Here is a 22040-nt window from a genome sequence, read left to right as displayed (position 1 = left end):
AATTGTGGAAAAGCAGCATCGCTTACCCCATAACCTCAGCCATGCAGAACACAGTGCCATCCACAGCCTCAGAAACAACTCTGACATCATAATCAAAAAGGCTGACAAAGGAGGTGCTGTCGTCATCATGAATAGGTCAGAGTATGAACAAGAGGCTACTAGGCAGCTCTCCAACACCACTTTCTACAAGCCATTACCCTCTGATCCCACTGAGAGTTACCAAAAGAAACTACAGCATTTGCTCAAGAAACTCCCTGAAAAAGCACAAGAACAAATCCGCACAGACACACCCCTGGAGCCAGGACCTGGGGTATTCTATCTGCTACCCAAGATCCATAAACCTGGAAATCCTGGACGCCCCATCATCTCAGGCATTGGCACCCTGACAGCAGGATTGTCTGGCTATGTAGACTCCCTCCTCAGGCCCTTCGTTACCAGCACTCCCAGCTATCTTCGAGACACCACCGATTTCCTGAGGAAACTACAGTCCATTGGTGATCTTCCTAAAAACACCATCCTAGCCACTATGGATGTAGAAGCCCTCTACACCAACATTCCACACAAAGATGGACTACAAGCCGTCAGGAACAGTATCCCCGATACTGTCACGGCTAACCTGGTGGCAGAACTTTGTGACTTTGTCCTGACCCATAACTATTTCACATTTGGTGACAATGTATACCTTCAAATCAGCGGCACTGCGATGGGTACCCGCATGGCCCCACAGTATGCCAACATTTTTATGGCTGACTTAGAACAACGCTTCCTCAGCTCTCGTTCCCTAATGCCCCTACTCTACTTGCGCTACATTGATGACATCTTCATCATCTGGACCCATGGAAAAGAAGCTCTTGAGGAATTCCACCATGATTTCAACAATTTCCATCCCACCATCAACCTCAGCCTGGACCAGTCCACACAAGAGATCCACTTCTTGGACACTACGGTGCTAATAAGCGATGGTCACATAAACACCACCCTATATCGGAAACCTACTGACCGCTATTCCTACCTACATGCCTCTAGCTTTCATCCAGATCATACCACTCGATCCATTGTCTACAGCCAAGCGCTACGATATAACCGCATTTGCTCCAACCCCTCAGACAGAGACAAACACCTACAAGATCTCTATCATGCATTCCTACAACTACAGTACCCACCTGCTGAAGTGAAGAAACAGATTGACAGAGCCAGAAGAGTACCCAGAAGTCACCTACTACAGGACAGGCCCAACAAAGAAAACAACAGAACGCCACTAGCCATCACCTTCAGCCCCCAACTAAAACCCCTCCAACGCATCATCAAGGATCTACAACCTATCCTGAAGGACGGGCCATCGCTCTCTCAGATCTTGGGAGACAGACCAGTCCTTGCTTACAGACAGCCCCCCAATCTGAAGCAAATACTCACCAGCAACCACACACCACACAACAGAGCCACTAACCCAGGAACCTATCCTTGCAACAAAGCCCGTTGCCAACTCTGTCCACATATCTATTCAGGGGATACCATCATAGGGCCTAATCACATCAGCCACACTATCAGAGGCTCCTTCACCTGCGCATCTACCAATGTGATATATGCCATCATGTGCCAGCAATGCCCCTCTGCCATGTACATTGGCCAAACTGGACAGTCTCTACGTAAAAGAATGAATGGACACAAATCAGACGTCAAGAATTATAACATTCAAAAACCAGTTGGAGAACACTTCAATCTCTCTGGTCACTCGATCACAGACCTAAGAGTGGCTATACTTCAACAAAAAAGCTTCAAAAACAGACTCCAACGAGAGACTGCTGAATTGGAATTAATTTGCAAACTGGATACAATTAACTTAGGCTTGAATAGAGACTGGGAATGGATGAGTCATTACACAAAGTAAAACTATTTCCCCATGGTATTTCTCCCTCCCACCCCACCCCCCACTGTTCCTCTGATATTCTTGTTAACTGCTGGAATTAGCCTACCTGCTTGTCACCATGAAAGGTTTTCCTCCTTCCCCCCCCTGCTGTTGGTGATGGCTTATCTTAAGTGATCACTCTCCTTACAGTGTGTATGATAAACCCATTGTTTCATGTTCTCTGTGTGTGTGTATATAAATCTCTACTCTGTTTTTTCCACCAAATGCATCCGATGAAGTGAGCTGTAGCTCACGAAAGCTTATGCTCTAATAAATTTGTTAGTCTCTAAGGTGCCACAAGTACTCCTTTTCTTTTTGAGAATACAGACTAACACGGCTGCTACTCTGAAACCTGTGATAAATAATAATAATAATTCTGACATTGCACTCACGCATTCTAAATTTCATTACAAATTTAAATATCAAGCTCACACAAAACTGACAAATATAAGTCAAACAACCAACAACATTAGTTTATCCTATTCTAACTTCTCTTCTTTCCCTTAAGATTAGGGATGTATTTGGTACTCAAGAGCAAGCAACTACAGAAAGTGTCTCCAGTCAAGCATAGTTCAGATAAGCATTGTACAAGCTTCCCCACTTTCTCTGTTAATGAATTTGAATCCTGAAACCTACGTTCTATTATTCTCAACAAAAGACTCTCTAACAGAGAGACAGCCAAAGGCCTATGTTTTCTAATGGTAACTAGTGATTTTGGGTTCATGCATTTTCAGATACTTAATTTGAACCACCTGAAATACTCAGCACTGCATCTCCCTTCTGGGCAAAGGGGGGTGGGGGGGGGGAATTAAAGCACCTTTAAAGCATGTCAAATTGGGCAATTCAAAATTAGAGGTACTCAAAATTCACTAGTCACTTTTTAAAATTTAGGCCAAACTTTTTGTTTTTGTTGCTCTGTTCTGGTCCTGTGATATTAAACACTGTCCAAAATGAACCAGGATGAGATCAAATAGATTTTCATGAAACCTATCTTTAACTTTAACCTACCTCTCCAGAAATCATAGACAGGACTTTTGAACACTGATAAAACACCCCAAATACAAAATAAATAATAATAAAGATAGCAGTGTTTATCCAATAAACACTGGAAAAAACGGTTACTTGTACCTGAGAGCTTGTCTATACAGAGCAGTATTGTGGATTACAGGGGTGTGATTTCTAAGGCATACTAACGTGTTGCACATTAATTAGGCCGTGTAAACCTGTTGGTGCGTATAAAAGGCTCCCTAGAGCATTTTATCAGTTTTGTTTGAAACAGTACTACACGGAAGTGCACTAGGAAACATTACAAAGAGACTGCTCATCACAGTATATACTACTATAGTGAGTAACGTATATAAATACATATTATTCATTAAAGCATACACAAAGAGAAAACCTCCCCCCACAACTCTGATATGAACAGCTACAAAAAACACAAAAATTGCTAACAAACAAACCCAAATCATCAAATTAATAAGTCCACAAAAACATAAGTCCTAATTATAGAGTAAGTGATCACTATCATGGATTGTCTATTCCGTGTAGCAAAGTACACCGCAGGGGTGATTTGTAAGCCTGCTAACGTGTGCCGTTCTAACTGCCCCACATAGACCCTGCTGGCACAATCTAAAAAGTACCTAGTTCATATTAACTGTCCCACGTAGATCTTGCTGGTATTAACGTGAACTAGGGACCTGTTCAGAGTGCATTAGGACTTCCTACATGAAGCAGTTAAGAGAGTGGAGCACATTAGGACTTTACAAATCATACCCTATAGAGCACTTTGTCAGTAATATGTACAAGCCTTCACTTCCCAATAAAAAGTGTTCTGGTTTTAAAAAGAAAATTCAGCTTTGGACACAATTTATTACATTTTATTAAAAAAAAAAAAAAAAAAAGAAGTCTTACACATTCTGTCTCGCTAACCAGAAACTGATGAAACTTTTCCAGTTGTGATGACTTCCGCAAGATTTTTCTGCTCAAGTTAGTGTGCCATGCTAGCTCTTCTGGATACCTGATAAAACAAAGACAGACAACCAGTGTAAACTCACCAGAAACTAATGCAACTTCGAAAATCCTTCTAAATGAAAATATACAGCCACTTTTCTTTAGGCAATTTACAAATTGTCTAAATTATTTACATACAAGTTGTCTGAAGAATGCAGAACACAGTACAAAATTAAAATATGTAAGATGGTCAAGTAAGAGAAATATTAGACTTTTAAGATTTCAGTCTTTAAACAATTCTGTTACAACTCTCACTATGATTCTTGCATTGTAACAGCTTAGCGGAATCCACACCACAGATACCCGGGCCAAAATCTGTCATGGGACCATCTGATCTCATAAGAACATAAGAAAAGAAAAAAAAAGAAAACGTGTAAACTCAACAGAATAGGACATTATCAAACTACAATATTCCTGCTCCTACCTATGAGGTCAGTACTGGATACACTTTGTGAGGCTATTATTAATCTTTACACTAAAGCAGCATCACAACGGATATAGCTGTGATTCATAGCAGACTATCAGAAAGATCACACAAAGCACTGCCCCAAAAACTTCCACTGGACTATACTTTGCTTGTGCTGTGGCAAGTGGTCAGCATGCAGCGAAGTACAGCCACAACAGTGTTCCCTCTAATTTTTCACACACATGTGCAGAATGAATTTTGTTATGTGCAACAATATGGAGAAAAAAATTCATGTGGCAGGGGTGGGGTTGATGAGAGGAGTGAGGGGGGCTCAGGGCTGGGGTAGAGGGTTGGAGTGCAGGGGGGTGCAGGCTCTGGAGTGGGGCCAGGGATGAGGGGTTTGGGGTGCAGGCTGCCCAGAGCTACGGCAGGGAGAGAGCCGGGGAAGCTCTGGAGCTGGGACCAAGGGAGGGGCCCCTCTTCCCTGTCCCCTGGGCCCAACCCAGCCTGGCCCGGACCTGCTGTGGAGGGGCGCCTCTCCCTCCGGTGAGGGAGAAGCTTTTTTCCCCACCACAGCCCTGAGCACCTGCACAGTGGTTAATAGGCTGATACACAGCTGCACAGCTTAGAGGGAACTTAGCTCCGCAATCAGAGAAATTAAGACTGATTCTGAAAAAAGAACTGAAAAATAGAGATTCTTCCCTCCCCCAGATCTTTTTCCGTTCAGTTATAATAATCCTAGGTGGTCACTAGTAACTACAATGAATACAAACTTTTCAAATAACTATGTGGCGTTTCCCTTTTACTAAAAATATATTTATGATGTAAAAAAAAATTAATTATATAAGAAACTTCATTTTGGGTATTAAAATGTGATAGAGAAATATCTGCCAAAGAACAGTACTACTGAGCACCCTAAATCCATTTTTAGTAGCACCAAGAAAGTTATAATATGTATAAAAATTATGTTTAATGCTAAAAGGGGTCATTAGTTATAAGCAATAAGATTTGACTAGCCAGTGGGTATCTTTCAAGAACAATTAGCCAAATCCAGGGTTCAACTTTTAGCTCAGTGAATTCCACTACTAATAGTATATACGTTAATTATTAGATAAGGTAGCAAAGGAATAGAGCAAGCTAAACTCTTGAAACAACAGTCTGAGTTTACAAAGTGTCTTAGTTTTCTTACCATTTTAGTGGTTGCGGCACTTGAATATTTTGCCCATCAACTACCAGGTCCTGCAATTCCTTGAAATACTTGTTCTTCAAGCAGTGCAGAATTTCTTTTGCATGGCTAAAGAAAGAACAAAATGTTTATGATTAAAAAAGGAAAGGAGTACTTGTGGCACCTTAGAGACTAACATTTATTTGAGCATAAGTTTTCGTGAACTACAGCTCGCTTCATTGGATGCATTCGGTGGAGTGCCACAAGGACTCCTTTTCTTTTTTGCGAATACAGACTAACATGGCTGCTACTCTGAAATCTGTTATGATTAAAAAACAGCTGATTGATTTGAAGAGTGCAATGAAACAGAACTGTTCTGATTAGAACACATCCATCTGGGGCTGAGGGCACCAACTCCATAGTGTTCTGAACCCCTCGTGGCCCAGAAAGCAAGTAACCAATATTGACCCCAAAATTATGTACATTACCAATAAACAAGTAGTACAGATCATATCACCCTGCTTTATCATCAATTCTCTCCCATTTCTGTTTGATGGTTACCTTCTACCACCTAGATTTTATCCTTCCCACTTTAAGAAGCAAGATCACACTTTTGTTGATGGTCCTGCATACACCATCTGCCCAGCAGCTCCAGCAACACAGAGAAACTGACACCAGTTTCACTTTGCTGCTCCTGTTATGTGCACTAGTGCAATTCTGTGCTGCTGCTCCTGTTGCTGGGGGCACTGGTCAGGGGATGTAAAAACAGGAAGAGGACGAATGAACAATTAATTACAGAGGACAATAAACCCCTCTCACGTGGGGCACCTTTTCGCCACCATTGCCATCTCTACCCTACAGATAACAGCAGTTACAGATTAGGCCAGAAGAAAGAAAATACCCCCACGACAACCCCTGCCGGACCTGGTCACACCGCCTGGCTGCCGAACCCCAGGGGCTGACACCGCTTCCGTGCATCACGCCTGGCGCCATCGGCGTCCCCAGCGGCCGCGTTCAGCTGCCCCCACTCCCCGCAGCAACGGCCTTTTGCTGGGCGCTTCCTACGCCCCGCGACCGGCTTCTGCCCCCGGGGCCGCGCTCACCTCTTGTAGCCGGTGATGCGCAGGGTGGCGGGGAGCGGCTCCCTCAGCGCCGCCATGAACGGCTCCCACTCGCCCTCGGGCACGATTCGCAGCTCCCGGTAGTAGCGCTCGAACAGCGCGTTCTCCTTGACGATTTCGGGGTAGCCGCCTTCCCAGCCCTGCAAGAGGCGGCGGCCAGCGGGTCAGACGCGGCGCGAGGCCGGGGCGCAGATCGCCGCATGGACGCGGCTCCCGGGTTGGCAACAGGGAGCTGCCGGGGGGCGGGTCACGCGCGCGAGGATCTGACTAGGAGTCAGGGACCCTTAGCGCGCCCCGGGCCCCAGCAACTTATGCGTGCGGCGAACACAGGCGCTCGGCCCACGGGGCCTCCGCGGCGTCAGTGAGTCGGCTACAGCTCAGTCCCATCCCCCACCCCCCACCCCGCCCGGCAGCTGCTTACCGCCTGCTCCCGGCCCTGCCCGTCCCCGCCGCCGCCCCGCTCGCGGCGCTGCTGCTGCTGCTGCTGCTGCCGCCTTTGGCGGTTGCGCTGCCTGCGGCCCATCGCGCCCGCGAGCCGCACGAAAGCGGCTGCTCCCACGCGCCACGGAGGAATTGTCCCGCAGCCGAAGGCCGGCCGTCACCCAGAGTTGTCACGTGGCGCATGCGGTGGCCGGGGTTTTGCGCGTGCGCAGAGTCCTTGCGGGCTGGCTGCTCTGCATAGAAAGCCCCCCAAAGGCTGCCCGCGAATTCGCGTGCAGCATAAACTCAAACGTGCTAATTTTCTCCATCGTTGAGCCAGCCAGCAGCGGGAAGCGCCGTTGTTTTAATGAACCGGCGGGGAGGACATCTCTGTGTCACCTGTGGGGATTCATTGTTGTATATTTTTCGACTCGCCCACGAGCATGCCGTCCACAGGCGCCCGCGCGTCGCCCACGTGAGGAAATAAGGGTAGGAACTCTGCCCGCTGTCTCAAGTTTGTATTAACTACTCTAAACGATTGACAGCGCAATTTCTCCAATCGATGTTTGCAGAGATTGGGTACGTGACTCTTGCCGTCCTATGTCGATGAAAAGCTGCATCAGAGCCCGCCCGAGGCCACACCCCAAATAGCGCCTCTCCGCATTGTGACATCTGTGTGGGCGGGGTCACCGCTCGGGGCGAGGGCAGGTAGGTAGGTGGGCTCCGGCTCAGCGCAGCTGTCCCTACCGCGTCGTGCAGATTGGGTGGCCTGCTGCCTGTCCCGCCAGTGCTAGCGTGTCGCCGTGCCCGCGCCGGCGAGGGGTCAGCGCCTTTTCCACCCAGTGGTCTCATCGGTGCCGCGTGGCCAAACCCCACCGCTGCTCCCCGCGCGCGGCGCTGCGGCATCGGCGGTGGGGAGTGAGCGCACGTGGCCATGGAAGCGGCGGGCGGGTTGTGGCAGTGGCTGTCGAGGACGGATGAGCGGCGGCTGCTGGAAATCCTGTCCTACGGGCTGGTGGGCATGGGGGCGCTCTCCACGCTGCTGCTGTGCTTCCTGCGGATGCCGTACGGGCGCTACTCCACTCGCCGCTTCGGCTGCCCCGTGCCCGCCCGCCTGGCCTGGGCGCTGCAGGAGCTGCCGGCGCTGCTGGTCCCGCTGGGGCTGAGCCACTTCAGCGGCGCGGCCCGCCTCTCCGAGTGGCCGAACCGGGTCCTGCTGGCGCTCTTCATCGTGCACTACGCGCACAGGTACCAGTGCGGCTCCACGCGGCGTGTCCCTCCGGCCGCCCGCGCTGCGCAGCCCCCGCGGGGCAATCCCGGCGTGCAGGGGGCTGCTGGTCGCCCGAGCTTCCGTGGGGAGGCTCAGCCTAGCCTGGGGCTTTGTCCAGGTCTGTCCCTGAGACAAAAAGGGACAAGATTTCCCAGGTATGGGTGTGACGTAATCTCGAAGAGCCCCTTGCCCCGTGACTTCGCCCCAGGGCAATGGTTCTCAAACTTTTTCTGGTGAGTCAGTTGAAGAAAATGGTTGATTCCTGTGACCCAACGGAGCTGGGGATGAGGGGTTTGGGGTGTTGGCGGGGCAGAGGGTTGGGGTGTGGAGGTGAGGGCTGTGGGTTGGGTCCAGGGTGTGGGAGGGGGTTAGGGCTCTGGGCTGGGGCCAGGGATAAGGAGGTTGGAGTGGAGGAAAGGGGCTGGGGGGAGGGGGAGGCTCAGGGCTGGGGCAGGGGATTGGGGCATGGGCTTACCTCAGGTGGCTCCCAGTCAGCAGCGCAGGGGCGGGTGCAAAGGCAGGCTTTCTGCCTGTGCTGACACCATGGACCATGCTGCGCCTTGGAAGTGTCCAGCAGCAGGTCCGGCTCCTCGCGGCTCTCGCCTGCAGGCATCGTCCCCTCTACCAGCTCCAATTGGCAAGGAACTGGCCAATGGGAGTGCTGAGCTGGTGCTCAGGGCGAGGGCAGTACACAGACCCCATATCTGTCTTCCCCCACCCACCCCCTGCCTAGGAGCCAGACCTGCTCCTGGCCGCTTTTGGGGCGCAGCGCAGTGTCCAAACAGGTAGGGACTACCCTGCCTTAGTCGGACAGCACCACCGACAGGACTTTTAACATCCCGGTTGGCGGTGCTGACCAGAACTGCCGCGAAACAGTCCCTTTCATTCTGTGACCCAGTATTCAGTTGCGACCCACAGTTTGAAAACCACTGCCCTATGGTGACCACGCGTCCTGATTTTGTAGGGACAGGCCCAGTATTCAGGGCTTTTTCCTAATAAAAGGCACCTATTACCCCTTATCCCCATTGTGATTTTTCACATTTGCGATCTGGTCACTCTACCTCACCCTAACTTTGTGCCTGGTCATGCCAGAGGGGTTGGAGTCACATGTGCTTCAAAATGGCAGGGGCTGAGGGTAAGGACACTAGGTTGAGGTGATGTCCCGCATGTGAGGTTATGCTGGTCATGTGGGGACAGGGTCATGCTGAGATGGGGCGCAAGGATCCTGGAGCAGGGTACTGAAATGTCAGGATTCTGGGAATGCATGAGTAATTACTCTACCTCTGCATCTTGCACATATTGGCTCCCGCGGGGCTGGGCTCACTGGTGTATCGGGGTATGTCCACATAAACTCAGGTTCGAGCCCAAATCCCCCTTCTGTCCACACAGAAACTAGTTGGATTTGGGCCTCTGGACCCTGCTGGAGGTGGTGGGTCAGAGCTCAAATCCTCCTCTGATGTAGTTCAGAGCTCCTGTGTTTTGCAGTGTGGACACAGTTCAAGTGAGAGTCCATCCACACGGACCGGTGGCAGCAGCTTGCTAGACTCAGGGTAGTGGGGGCTCATGCTGTTGCTCTATAACAAGTTCAAAACGCTGTCTACACAGCTAGTCTGCAGTACTGGGTTGACACTGGTGCCTGTGGTACCAGAACCACACTCCAAGGGGGCCCCGAGGCCCCCACCCACTGAGCCTCTTTCCCCTGAGACCCAGCTGGCCGCTCGCTCCTCTCTGACCCAGCCTGCTGGCCACTCGCTCCTCTCTGCTCCTTTGCCTCTCTCCCCACTCACTACTTACTCTCTTCCGCCCCCTGTTGTGACTGTGCCCCCCATAAGGCTTTATGGAAATATGCTTATGAATTTGACATAACTAAAATATGTTTAATGCTACATATGCCATGTAACATATCTCTGTAAAGGTGGTGATCTACTGAATCTATTAATCCTATTTGTATGCATGTATCATTTTTGTATTTGAAGTTATGAATATTGGCAGTATACTTGCTTGATTTTTTTTAAGTAGCCTTTGTAAAGCATTTGGTCAGCTTCTTGAGAAATTAAGTGCCCAGTCAAGAAGCACTTAAGGGACAATGGATCTTGGAAGGCTCCAATCCACATAAGAAGTCTACATGAGAATGTTCAAGGTAGGTTGTGAGTAATGGCTGCTGCCTATAAAAACTGAGTCATGCATGGACATATGACTTACCTAGGTGAGTCCAAAACTTCATCTTGGAGCTGGACTTTGCATAGGAGAGAGGAAGGGGTCTCCACCCACAAAAGACCATTTGGTCTTCAGCTGGCTAAAGAGAGAGCCTCTCCACCCCAAGGATACCTGCTTGGTAATTCACTTTGTTCTGTCTGTTACTACTTGGAACTACTTAAATCCTACTTTCTGTATTTAATAAAATCACTATTTACTTATTAATTAACCCAAAGTATTAATACCTGGGAGGGGGACAGATAGTTGTGCATATCTTTCTATCCGTGTTATAGAAGGCGAACAATTTATGAGTTTACCCTGTATATGCTTTATACAAGGTAAAACGGATTTATTTGGGGTTTGGACCCTATTGGAAGTTGGGCATCTGAGTGTTAAAGATGCTTTGTGTTTAAGCCTGCAGCTTTGGGGCACATGGTTCAGACCCTGGGTCTGTGTTGGAGCAGACTGGCGGGTCTGGCTCAACAAGACAGGCTGCTGGAGTCCCAAGCTGCCAGGGAAAGCAGGGGCAGAAATAGTCTTGGCATATCAGTTGGCAGCCCCAAGGGAGTTTCTGTGATCCAACCCCTCACACCTGTCATTCATCCTTGTGGCATAGCCCTCCCACTTTTAAAAGTGATGGGGCCATGGCCCTGTGACCCCCCCCCCCTTGTTCCAGTGCCCCTGTTGCCAGGTGTCTACAGACCTGGCCTGACCAGATACTAAAAGTTCGGTTATAGGAGTAACCGCAATCAGAGCAGTTGCTGCTGCCTGGAGGAGCTGCAGCTCAGCTGGAGAGAGAGAACTGTCTCCCAAGGTACCTACGTCTTTCTCAGAGCTGGATCCAACTCCGAGCAGCCCTGGGAGGGATCCTATCTGCCTTCTCCCACACCCTACTGTCTTTACCCCAGCCCCTGCCTCGCTCTGGGGACAGACCCTCCGCCACCCTGCTGTGCTCTTGTTTCTGGCCCCTATCTCGCTCTGGGAACTGATCTGCCTCCTCCTCTGCTGTGTTTGCCCCAGCACCTGCTTTATTTCAGAGACCAACCCAGGCAGGACCCCTAGTAGCCCAGCTCAAGTCTCTTCACCCCCCCACCACACTGCCGCTCATGCTGCCCTGCAGCTTCCTGCTACCCCAGCCCTGAATTCCCCCACACACTCTGCTGGTGCTCCTCACTCCCAATCCACAGCTCCCTGCCAGCCCACCCTTTCGTTTTGTTTCTGCACTGCAGTCATTTACGGTAAGGCGTGTTGTGTCATGCTGTCAGCAGCGTAGGTGCGTATGTACGCACTGAGGTATACTGCCTGCATGGGTGAGGAGCAGAGCAGGAGACTATAAATCTAGGAGAAAAAATGAACAAGTCCAAATGATAAAGAAAATAATGATGAAAAAACATTTGTGTCACTCAAAAATGGAGCCATAAAGCAGAAGTTGAAGATCAGAATGCAAATCTGTGTCATGTAAACCGTTATTTCATTAATAGTATAGAGACTCCTGGTGATATTAATATTACTGGTACTGATGAGCGTGTAATTAATTATACTATGATGGCCGTGAAGAACATGCTGTTTCTTCAGATGTTTCAGAGTAGCAGCCGTGTTGGTCTGTATTCGCAAAAAGAAAAGGAGTACCGGTGGCACCTTAGAGACTAACAAATTTATTAGAGCATAAGCTTTCGTGAGCTACAGCTCACTTCATCGGCTGCATTTGGTGGAAAAAACAGAGGAGAGATTTATACACACACACACACACACACACACACACACACACAGAGAACATGAAACAATGGGTTTATCATACACACTGTAAGGAGAGTGATCACTTAAGATAAGCCATCACCAGCAGCAGGGGGGGGAAAGGAGGAAAACCTTTCATGGTGACAAGCAAGGTAGGCTAATTCCAGCAGTTCATGAGCTACAGCTCACTTCATCGGATGCTTATAAACAAGAATATCAGAGGAACAGTGGGGGCTGGGGTGGGAGGGAGAAATACCATGGGGAAATAGTTTTACTTTGTGTAATGACTCATCCATTCCCAGTCTCTATTCAAGCCTAAGTTAATTGTATCCAGTTTGCAAATTAATTCCAATTCAGCAGTCTCTCGTTGGAGTCTGTTTTTGAAGCTTTTTTGTTGAAGGATAGCCACTCTTAGGTCTGTGACCAGAGAGATTGAAGTGTTCTCCAACTGGTTTTTGAATGTTATAATTCTTGACGTCTGATTTGTGTCCATTCATTCTTTTACGTAGAGACTGTCCAGTTTGGCCAATGTACATGGCAGAGGGGCATTGCTGGCACATGATGGCATATATCACATTGGTAGATGCGCAGGTGAACGAGCCTCTGATAGTGTGGCTGATGTGATTAGGCCCTATGATGGTATCCCCTGAATAGATATGTGGACAGAGTTGGCAACGGGCTTTGTTGCAAGGATAGGTTCCTGGGTTAGTGGTTCTGTTGTGTGGTGTGTGGTTGCTGGTGAGTATTTGCTTCAGATTGGGGGGCTGTCTGTAAGCAAGGACTGGTCTGTCTCCCAAGATCTGAGAGAGCGATGGCTCGTCCTTCAGGATAGGTTGTAGATCCTTGATGATGCGTTGGAGAGGTTTTAGTTGGGGGCTGAAGGTGATGGCTAGTGGCGTTCTGTTCTTTTCTTTGTTGGGCCTGTCCTGTAGTAGGTGACTTCTGGGTACTCTTCTGGCTCTGTCAGTCTGTTTCTTCACTTCAGCAGGTGGGTATTGTAGTTGTAGGAATGCATGATAGAGATCTTGTAGGTGTTTGTCTCTGTCTGAGGGGTTGGAGCAAATGCAGTTATATCGTAGCGCTTGGCTGTAGACAATGGATCGAGTGGTATGATCTGGATGAAAGCTAGAGGCATGTAGGTAGGAATAGCGGTCAGTAGGTTTCTGATATAGAGTGGTGGTTATGTGACCATCGCTTATTAGCACCGTAGTGTCCAGGAAGTGGATCTCTTGTGTGGACTGGTCCAGGCTGAGGTTGATGGTGGGATGGAAATTGTTGAAATCATGGTGGAATTCCTCAAGAGCTTCTTTTCCATGGGTCCAGATGATGAAGATGTCATCAATGTAGCTCTACACCAACATTCCACACAAAGATGGACTACGAGCCGTCAGGAACAGTATCCCCGATACTGTCACGGCTAACCTGGTGGCTGAACTTTGTGACTTTTTCCTGACCCATAACTATTTCACATTTGGTGACAATGTATACCTTCAAATCAGCGGCACTGCGATGGGTACCCGCATGGCCCCACAGTATGCCAACATTTTTATGGCTGACTTAGAACAACGCTTCCTCAGCTCTCGTCCCCTAATGCCCCTACTCTACTTGCGCTACATTGATGACATCTTCATCATCTGGACCCATGGAAAAGAAGCTCTTGAGGAATTCCAGCAACTTTTTCCAGCAGGGGTTGACTTACTATTGCTTTTGTGAGACAATTGAAATAAACTACTTTTTATTGTTTCTAATTATAAAAATGTACATTGTAGGTTGCTTACTCTCTTAATGTCCCCACAAGTGTGACTATATTCATTATAAATGTTGGAGTGTGCATTAATATTAAAATGTTTTTTATTTTAGGAAACTCTGTGATACAGTCTTCAATCAGGTGTCCCCGAATGACGAAACAATTGAAAGGCCCTGGCTCATATGCACACCATTGACTGGCTGTGTCTTCTGTTTTCTGTGCAAATTATTTTCTGTGAATAATACATCTGCACTAGCCAAGAGAGGATTTGATTCATGGAATCAAACTGGCAGACTTGGTGACTATGAAAGTTCTACTGAGCGCTAACCAGCTCTCACCACTTACATAATGCGTTTATCAAAGACTCAAACCTTGATAAACATATAGCAGATGGATGTATTAAAGAAGGAAATTACTGGACACAAGTGGTGAAGTGAGTCGTATCAGCAATAAAATTTGTGACAACACGAGGTCTGGCACTGAGAACGACTAATGAAACCTTTGGGAGTCTTAATAATAGCAATTTCTTTGGCTGCTTAGAGTTCTTAACAGAATATGACCCTTTCCTGACCTGCCACATCAACAAGTATGGGAATGCTGGTCATGACACAACATCAAATCTATTCTCAACAATCTGTGAAGAGTTCATCAGACTCATGGCTGAGAAGGTAAATATTGTGGATGAGCTAAAATTGGTTAAGTACTTTACTTTCAGCGTTGATGCCACGCCATACTGATCAGCTGATGTTTACTGTGAGCCACATGCTGAATAACTGTATACCTATGGAACACTTCTTGAATTTTGTTTGTTCATTTATTGTTATCAAGGAAACCCTAAGTGATGAACTATCTATCTATCTAAAGGACAGCAGAGGTTAAACATATAATAATGCTAGTAACATGTCTGGCACTTTTTCTGGTGTGCAAGTTCTGGTAAATGCAGTTAATGAGAAAGCAGTTTACATCCAATGCAAGACCCGAGTGTGTATACCCCAGTCTACATCCAATGCATGACCTATGTGGTGTTGCTGCTGCAGAGTCATGCATTCATGCAATCAGTTTTTCAATTTGTCCAAAAACTGCATATGTTTTTCACAGGATCAGCTTATCGCTGGGGCCTCTTGTGAGATCCTCTGAATGAGGAGCCATCTGTGGCCAGTAAGAGAGAACTTTTCCCAAGGTGCCTCAGTGACACAAGGTGGTCAGCTCTAACAGATGCACTTTGCAGTTTTATCATTCAACTACAAAAGCTACAAATCTGTGCTTCAGGCTCTTGGTGCAGACACTGCAGAAGAGTGACACACAAGCAGAGGCAAACTCATGTTGAAACCATGGATTGGTTGGAGATAACATTTATGACAACATTTTGGAGTAGTATCTGTACAAGAATAAACAAAACATGTCAGCTTCCACAGTCTGAAACAATGAACTTAAGCACATCTGTGACACTGCTGAACTCGCTGAGTTTGTGGCAGCATGATGGAAAATTTTTGAAGAATACCATGAATCTGCGACATCTTTAAGTTCTACAGCTAACTTTCAGTTAAAGTGGCAACATCATCCAATGCGTATGGCTGATGTTTTGCTGAAAAATGAAGAGAAGTTCAAAGTTGAATAATTTTAGCTGACTCACTTCTCAGCCATCTCAACAGAAGAATTCATGCATATTCAAAAATAAACAACCGTTTGCTTTTTTTAAAAGGTGACCTTGACAGTACTGTTAATCTTTCAGAAGTTTAATTGAATTCTATTCAGAGGACATCAATACAGAAATATTTGAAGAATGGGTACAATGGTGCTCACTTTTAAAGCAGGTTTCAGAGTAGCAGCCGTGTTAGTCTGTATTCGCAAAAAGAAAGGAGTACTTGTGGCACCTTAGAGACTAACAAATTTATTTGAGCATAAGCTTTCATGAGCTACAGCTCACTTCATCGGATGCTTATAAAGCAGTTTGCCTCCAAGCTGTTATCACAAGCTCTGCCTACACCACTGCAAATGATGATAATCAACATGCATAATTTGCAAACAGCATTTCCAAATGTCTTTATTGCACAACGCATTTACCTGACACTACCAGTCTCAAAGTGCAGTGGTGAAAGGTTTTTGTTTTTTTTTTGTTTTTTTCCATTTAAAAAGGATAAAAAGTTCTTTATGTGCTACAACAGTTCAAGAAAGACTTAACAATCTCAGGCCTGGTCTACACTAAGCAGTTTTGTTGACAAAACATGGGAGGTGTACAAATGGCAGTGCTCCTTCTGCGGACAAAACTCTCCTGCTTTGCCACCAGAATAAACCTACCTCGATGAGAGGTATAGAGCTTTTTGTGGCAAATTCATATTGACAGAGTGTGAGTGTAGACCCCACGCTTGGTTATGTCACCGTAAATGGCCTTCAGGAGGTGTCCCACAATGCCCATCCTGACCACTCTGAGTCAGCAGTTTGAACTCAGCTGCACTGTACCAAGGCACATAGGCATCTGCCCCTCCCCCTTGAAAGCACTGGGAATTTTTGAAATTCCACTTCGTTAGCTTGGTATGGACATCGCATCTTCCTAGCTGACTATGGTTACTCCATGCAGCTCCCGCTTGGAGCACACCAAAGCTGTGCTGGATCTGCTGAGTATGTGGGGAAAGGAAGCTGCATAGTCCCACCTCCACTCCAGCCACAGGAACTTCGATACCTACAGGCAATTTCTCATGGCTTGTTGGAAAAGGGCTACAAACAGGACATGCAGCAGTGCCATGCGAAGATAAAGGAGCTGAGACAGGCGTACCAGAAGGCAAGGGAGGCAAACCATCACTCTGGTCCTGCATTGAAGACCTGCTGCTTCTACAAGGAGCTGGATGCCATCCTTCGCAGCAACCCAACCTGCACTGCCACAAGCCCTGTGAATACTTCGGCGGCGCTGGAGGCAGTGGACTTAACACCAAGGACAAAGTCATGGATGAGGAGGTCAATTTGGAGGATGATGTGGAGTACGCAGCAGGGTTGTCTGGTGGTGCAGCAAGTCAGGAACTGTTTTCCGCACCAGAGGGGTCTAGCCAGTCCCAACAGTCCATCTCTGACACGCATAATGCAGGAGAGGAGAGTCTTAGTAAGTGATCTTCTTGAGTTGATGCTGCTCGGTTATATGAGGTAGATTTCTCCTTTGCTCTGTGTATTCTAGAAGTGGGTGAAGGGATGGAAATATACAGGACTACTTGTGTTTGAGTATGCTCCACATTCCCCTGTGCAACTAAGCAGCGTGGTGGAACCGTGTGTTAATGCACACTAAGATTTCAGGAATCGTCCAAAGAGATCTCTAGGAAACTTTCCTGGATGTACTTGCCAATTCTCTGCCAAAGGTTCCATGGAAGAGCTGCTTTGTTCCTTCCCACCATTGTAGGAAACTTTCCCATGCCACTCAGCAATAATTTGTGTAGGGAAACAAAGCGGCACACAGGTGAGCAGCATACAGACTGAGTCTGAAGCCACACACATGCAAGAAATAGCATCCTTGCTTAGGCTCAGGGTGCGATATCAGCTACAATGACCACCCCTCCCCTTCATGGAAAATGGTGGCAGAATTTACAATCTTGTCCCTAGTCGACTGCACTGATCCCCTTAAAAAACCACCTAGACCCTTAGTCACATCTTGAACGCCCAACCCCCACCCAGGCCACACTCACCATGTTCAGGGTGTTCGCCGAGATATTTGCTTGTGAGGGGACAGTGAGAGTGATTTTTATGTTAGAGGTGTATTGATTCAATTCTGTGCATGAACTAACAATCATGCTTCTGTGTATTGTTTCTTGTGCTTCTGCAGATGTGGCCTTCAGGGCAGCCCCTTACACACTGGCTTGAGTACATTCCAGATAAAGAAGCAACCAAGGCAGAGCAAGGAGGACATTTCAGAGAGGTGTTCCAATCTTCAGAGGCCATTGGGGGGAGGGGGGGAAGAATCAAGGAAGTGGAGAGACACCCTCAAGGAAAAATTTAAAATAGAAAGCCGGGACAGAAAGGAGAGTGAGGAGTGAATTGTAAAGGATCAGGAGTAGATGATTAAAATGATGGAGGCGCAAACAAAGATATTGTAGTCCCTAATAATGCTCCAGGCTGAACGCATGCATGCTCGCCACTTCTCCACCTCAGCTGATACAGAATGGCTTTCCATGCCCTCCCCAAACTCCTCCCACACATTCCATCTCCGTACCACGTTCACTTCACCCCTTCATTCAGCTTCTAAAATGATAGCTGGACTTACACGTAACATTGCAGGACAGCGTAGGCTCTCATAGCTATGTCCTTTCCCACGAAGCCTTCTGTGGGTGGTGTTAATTGGTATTTAATGTTACCGGATTTGCCCCTTACTTTGAGGTCTGCTCATTTATTAGGGTTACTCTTCTGGGGGTTCGCAAAAAGAAAAGGAGTACTTGTGGCACCTTAGAGACTAACAAATTTATTAGAGCATAAGCTTTCGTGAGCTACAGCTCACTTCATCGGATGCATTTGGTGGAAAAAACAGAGGAGAGATTTATATACACACACACACACAGAGAACATGAAACAATGGGTTTATCATACACACTGTAAGGAGAGTGATCACTTAAGATAAGCCATCACCAACAGCAGGGGGGGGAAGGAGGAAAACCTTTCATGGTGACAAGCAGGTAGGCTAATTCCAGCAGTTAACAAGAATATCAGAGGAACAGTGGGGGGTGGGGTGGGAGGGAGAAATACCATGGGGAAATAGTTTTACTTTGTGTAATGACTCATCCATTCCCAGTCTCTATTCAAGCCTAAGTTAATTGTATCCAGTTTGCAAATTAATTCCAATTCAGCAGTCTCTCGTTGGAGTCTGTTTTTGAAGCTTTTTTGTTGAAGTATAGCCACTCTTAGGTCTGTGATCGAGTGACCAGAGAGATTACAACTACAGTACCCACCTGCTGAAGTGAAGAAACAGATTGACAGAGCCAGAAGAGTACCCAGAAGTCACCTACTACAGGACAGGCCCAACAAAGAAAACAACAGAACGCACTAGCCATCACCTTCAGCCCCCAACTAAAACCCCTCCAACGCATCATCAAGGATCTACAACCTATCCTGAAGGACGAGCCATCGCTCTCTCAGATCTTGGGAGACAGACCAGTCCTTGCTTACAGACAGCCCCCCAATCTGAAGCAAATACTCACCAGCAACCACACACCACACAACAGAACCACTAACCCAGGAACCTATCCTTGCAACAAAGCCCGTTGCCAACTCTGTCCACATATCTATTCAGGGGATACCATCATAGGGCCTAATCACATCAGCCACACCATCAGAGGCTCGTTCACCTGCGCATCTACCAATGTGATATATGCCATCATGTGCCAGCAATGCCCCTCTGCCATGTACTTTGGCCAAACTGGACAGTCTCTACGTAAAAGAATGAATGGACACAAATCAGACGTCAAGAATTATAACATTCAAAAACCAGTTGGAGAACACTTCAATCTCTCTGGTCACTCGATCACAGACCTAAGAGTGGCTATACTTCAACAAAAAAGCTTCCAAAACAGACTCCAACGAGAGACTGCTGAATTGGAATTAATTTGCAAACTGGATACAATTAACTTAGGCTTGAATAGAGACTGGGAATGGATGAGTCATTACACAAAGTAAAACTATTTCCCCATGGTATTTCTCCCTCCCACCCCACCCCCCACTGTTCCTCTGATATTCTTGTTAACTGCTGGAATTAGCCTACCTGCTTGTCACCATGAAAGGTTTTCCTCCTTCCCCCCCCTGCTGTTGGTGATGGCTTATCTTAAGTGATCACTCTCCTTACAGTGTGTATGATAAACCCATTGTTTCATGTTCTCTGTGTGTGTGTATATAAATCTCTCCTCTGTTTTTTCCACCAAATGCATCCGATGAAGTGAGCTGTAGCTCACGAAAGCTTATGCTCTAATAAATTTGTTAGTCTCTAAGGTGCCACAAGTACTCCTTTTCTTTTTGCGAATACAGACTAACACGGCTGCTACTCTGAGATCTTCTGGGGGTTGTTTCTGTAATTCTATTAATGTACTGCTTGTGTCACTTGTGTTTTCATGTGGAGCTCTACTCCTCCCTTCCACAAGTCCCCTCCCAATGGAGCTGTCCTGCAGGACCTAGGTTCCCCCGGGCTGGGTTCCTCCAGCCCCAGAACCAGATGACCGAACGCGCATGCACACATATTAACAGAGCAAGTCTGGGTGGACCAGGTCAGTCAGCACTTTCAAGTAGACCCCTTATATGTACCTGGGCTCAATAGGCTGGGCCAAGCAGCACTTTCAAGCTGCAACCCTTACATGCCACAAGTATCACACCGGAATCGAGTAAGCCTGAGCAGGCAGGGTTGAACAGCACTTCCAGGCGGCCACCCTTATATGCCCCTGTACTCTGCGGGCTGGGTCAAACAGCACTTTCAAGCTGCCACCCTTGTATGCCCCTGGATTCAGTAGTGTGCGTCTAGCAGCACTTTCAAGCTGCCACCCTCGTATGTCACAGTTTTAGCATGTCCCTATCCCCACTTTCACGTCACAATTGTGCTGGTAGTAACCCCCTTGATGAGAAAACCCCACAGTATTTTTGCGCGCTACAGGGATCTTTAGCTTAGGTAAGAGAAGCGTTGCTGCAGAGTAAATGGGGAACCTAAAAACAGAAAAAAGTAAAGTTCAGAGAGAGAGAGAGAGAGAAGCAACCAGCTTAACCATAAAAGTTATTTATTGGATAATAGTGATAACTACACGAGGAGAGCCTAAACCAACATAAGTTACATTATTAAAGGTTAATAACTGAGGTAGAAAGAAAAACAGAGAGAGAAAAAGAGGGGGATTTCACCACTTCCATGAAGCTTGAGCTGGGCGGGGTTCCCAGGTGATGGTATTAGCTCAGGGTCCTGAGTTCTGGAGACAGGCAGAGCTCCCAGCATGATCAGTCAGGAGAAGATGGAGTCCCAGTAGAACTGATGCATAGTTTGGATCCAAGCATCAGAACACTTACTGAGTGTGAGTAGGGGGTTTTGTAGGGAGAATACAGTGGTTCAAGGGAGAACACTAGATTTGTTTATGGGTAAACTGGTGACTTAAGGGTTTTCTTTAGGCTAGACAATAGGAGCTGATCATTCTTGGATATGGATGATGATCCTTCCAGGGAGCTCACAATACAATTAGCTTGCTTCAGTATTTTGGGTAACAATCAAAGATTCATTACTAGAATTGGTCTGATAACTGCTGAGCTGTGTGTGTGCGGGCATTGTCAGATGTTAATGAATCTATCTCCCATGATGCAGTGCTTCCCTGCTTTTCTGGTCCCAGAGTTCAGTGCAGTTCTCCATTCTGTGTGCTAGTGGAGATGCCTCTCTGTCCCATCTTTGATGCAGATGAGGATAGGGGAGTTGCCTTTAACCTTGTCACCCATGTCAGGAGGGGTCTAGGCGTGTCTCCCACCACCCTTCACTGCTTCTGCAAGTCTTTTCTCTGATTGGTTTTGGCTCAAGCAGAAGCTGTGGGGGAGGGGGGGTCTTTCATGAGTCACAGGCTGGATACTGCGCCCTGGTTCCCCAAGAACACAGAGCTGACTGGTATCAAGCAGGGCATTGTAGGCTTTCATAGCTATCCCCTTTCCCACCAAGATTTTGTGGGTGGTGTTAATTGGTATTTAATAAAACAATTCTGAAAGATGAGCAATTTTTATTTGTCTTCACGTTCATTTTGTGCTTTCCTGGACTCTACCATTGTCTGCCTCCACTCATTCTGCTAGGCTTTCAGTTTGGGTGGACTGCATAAGCTCAGAGAACATTTCATCATGAGTGCGTTTTTTTCACCTTCGTATCTGCGCTAACCTCTGGGACAGAGATCCTAGTGGCAGTGTTGAAACATTTGCAGCTGCGAGGGGGTGGGGGGAGATTAAAATTGAAAAAGACACATTGGTTATTTAAAAGGAGGGGCTGATGTTTTCAGGTTAATGTGCAGCACAAACCCAACTAAGCCTCCCCACACACACCCAATTCTCTGGGATAATCAATTCACCCCTCCCCCCACCGCGTGGCTAACAGCGG

General features: G+C 47.2%; 3 protein-coding genes across 3 annotated transcripts in view; 2 read left to right on the top strand and 1 right to left on the bottom strand.

The window, feature by feature from the left end:
- Positions 1 to 7259, bottom strand: part of NSUN2 (NOP2/Sun RNA methyltransferase 2) — a 54024-nt gene extending 46765 nt beyond the window's left edge. The window contains exons 1-4 of the mRNA XM_038393294.2: positions 7030 to 7259; positions 6591 to 6748; positions 5512 to 5616; positions 3818 to 3923 (exon numbers count right to left, since the gene is read on the bottom strand). Coding sequence (XP_038249222.1) covers positions 3818 to 3923; positions 5512 to 5616; positions 6591 to 6748; positions 7030 to 7131 — 471 coding nt within the window. The 5' untranslated portion in view covers positions 7132 to 7259. The remainder of the gene's footprint in view (positions 1 to 3817; positions 3924 to 5511; positions 5617 to 6590; positions 6749 to 7029) is intronic.
- A 72-nt stretch (positions 7260 to 7331) lies between these two features.
- SRD5A1 (steroid 5 alpha-reductase 1) overlaps positions 7332 to 22040 on the top strand; it is a 52624-nt gene continuing 37915 nt past the window's right edge. Inside the window, exon 1 of the mRNA XM_043508482.1 lies at positions 7332 to 8276. Within this exon, the coding sequence (XP_043364417.1) occupies positions 7963 to 8276 (314 nt within the window). The 5' untranslated portion in view covers positions 7332 to 7962. The remainder of the gene's footprint in view (positions 8277 to 22040) is intronic.
- On the top strand, positions 15593 to 18361 carry LOC122458830. Its single transcript, XM_043508483.1, has 2 exons — positions 15593 to 17069; positions 17781 to 18361. Exons 1-2 carry the CDS (start codon positions 16548 to 16550, stop codon positions 17952 to 17954), a joined length of 696 nt encoding a protein of 231 aa, XP_043364418.1. The 5' UTR covers positions 15593 to 16547; the 3' UTR covers positions 17955 to 18361.

The sequence above is a fragment of the Dermochelys coriacea genome, chromosome 2, assembly GCF_009764565.3.
Source record: "Dermochelys coriacea isolate rDerCor1 chromosome 2, rDerCor1.pri.v4, whole genome shotgun sequence".
NCBI lineage: Eukaryota > Metazoa > Chordata > Testudines > Dermochelyidae > Dermochelys > Dermochelys coriacea.
The sequence above is the reverse complement of the archived record's forward strand: the minus strand, read 5'-3'. Positions and strand labels throughout refer to the sequence as shown.

What these genes read in the sequence shown, in the direction of transcription:
- LOC122458830 (XM_043508483.1), top strand. Translation starts at nt 16,548, where the DNA reads ATGCAGCTCCCGCTTGGAGCACACCAAAGCTGTGCTGGATCTGCTGAG. An exon ending in TGCAGGAGAGGAGAGTCTTA is followed by an intron (nt 17,070 to 17,780) that starts GTAAGTGATCTT and finishes GTGCTTCTGCAG; the next exon opens with ATGTGGCCTTCAGGGCAGCC.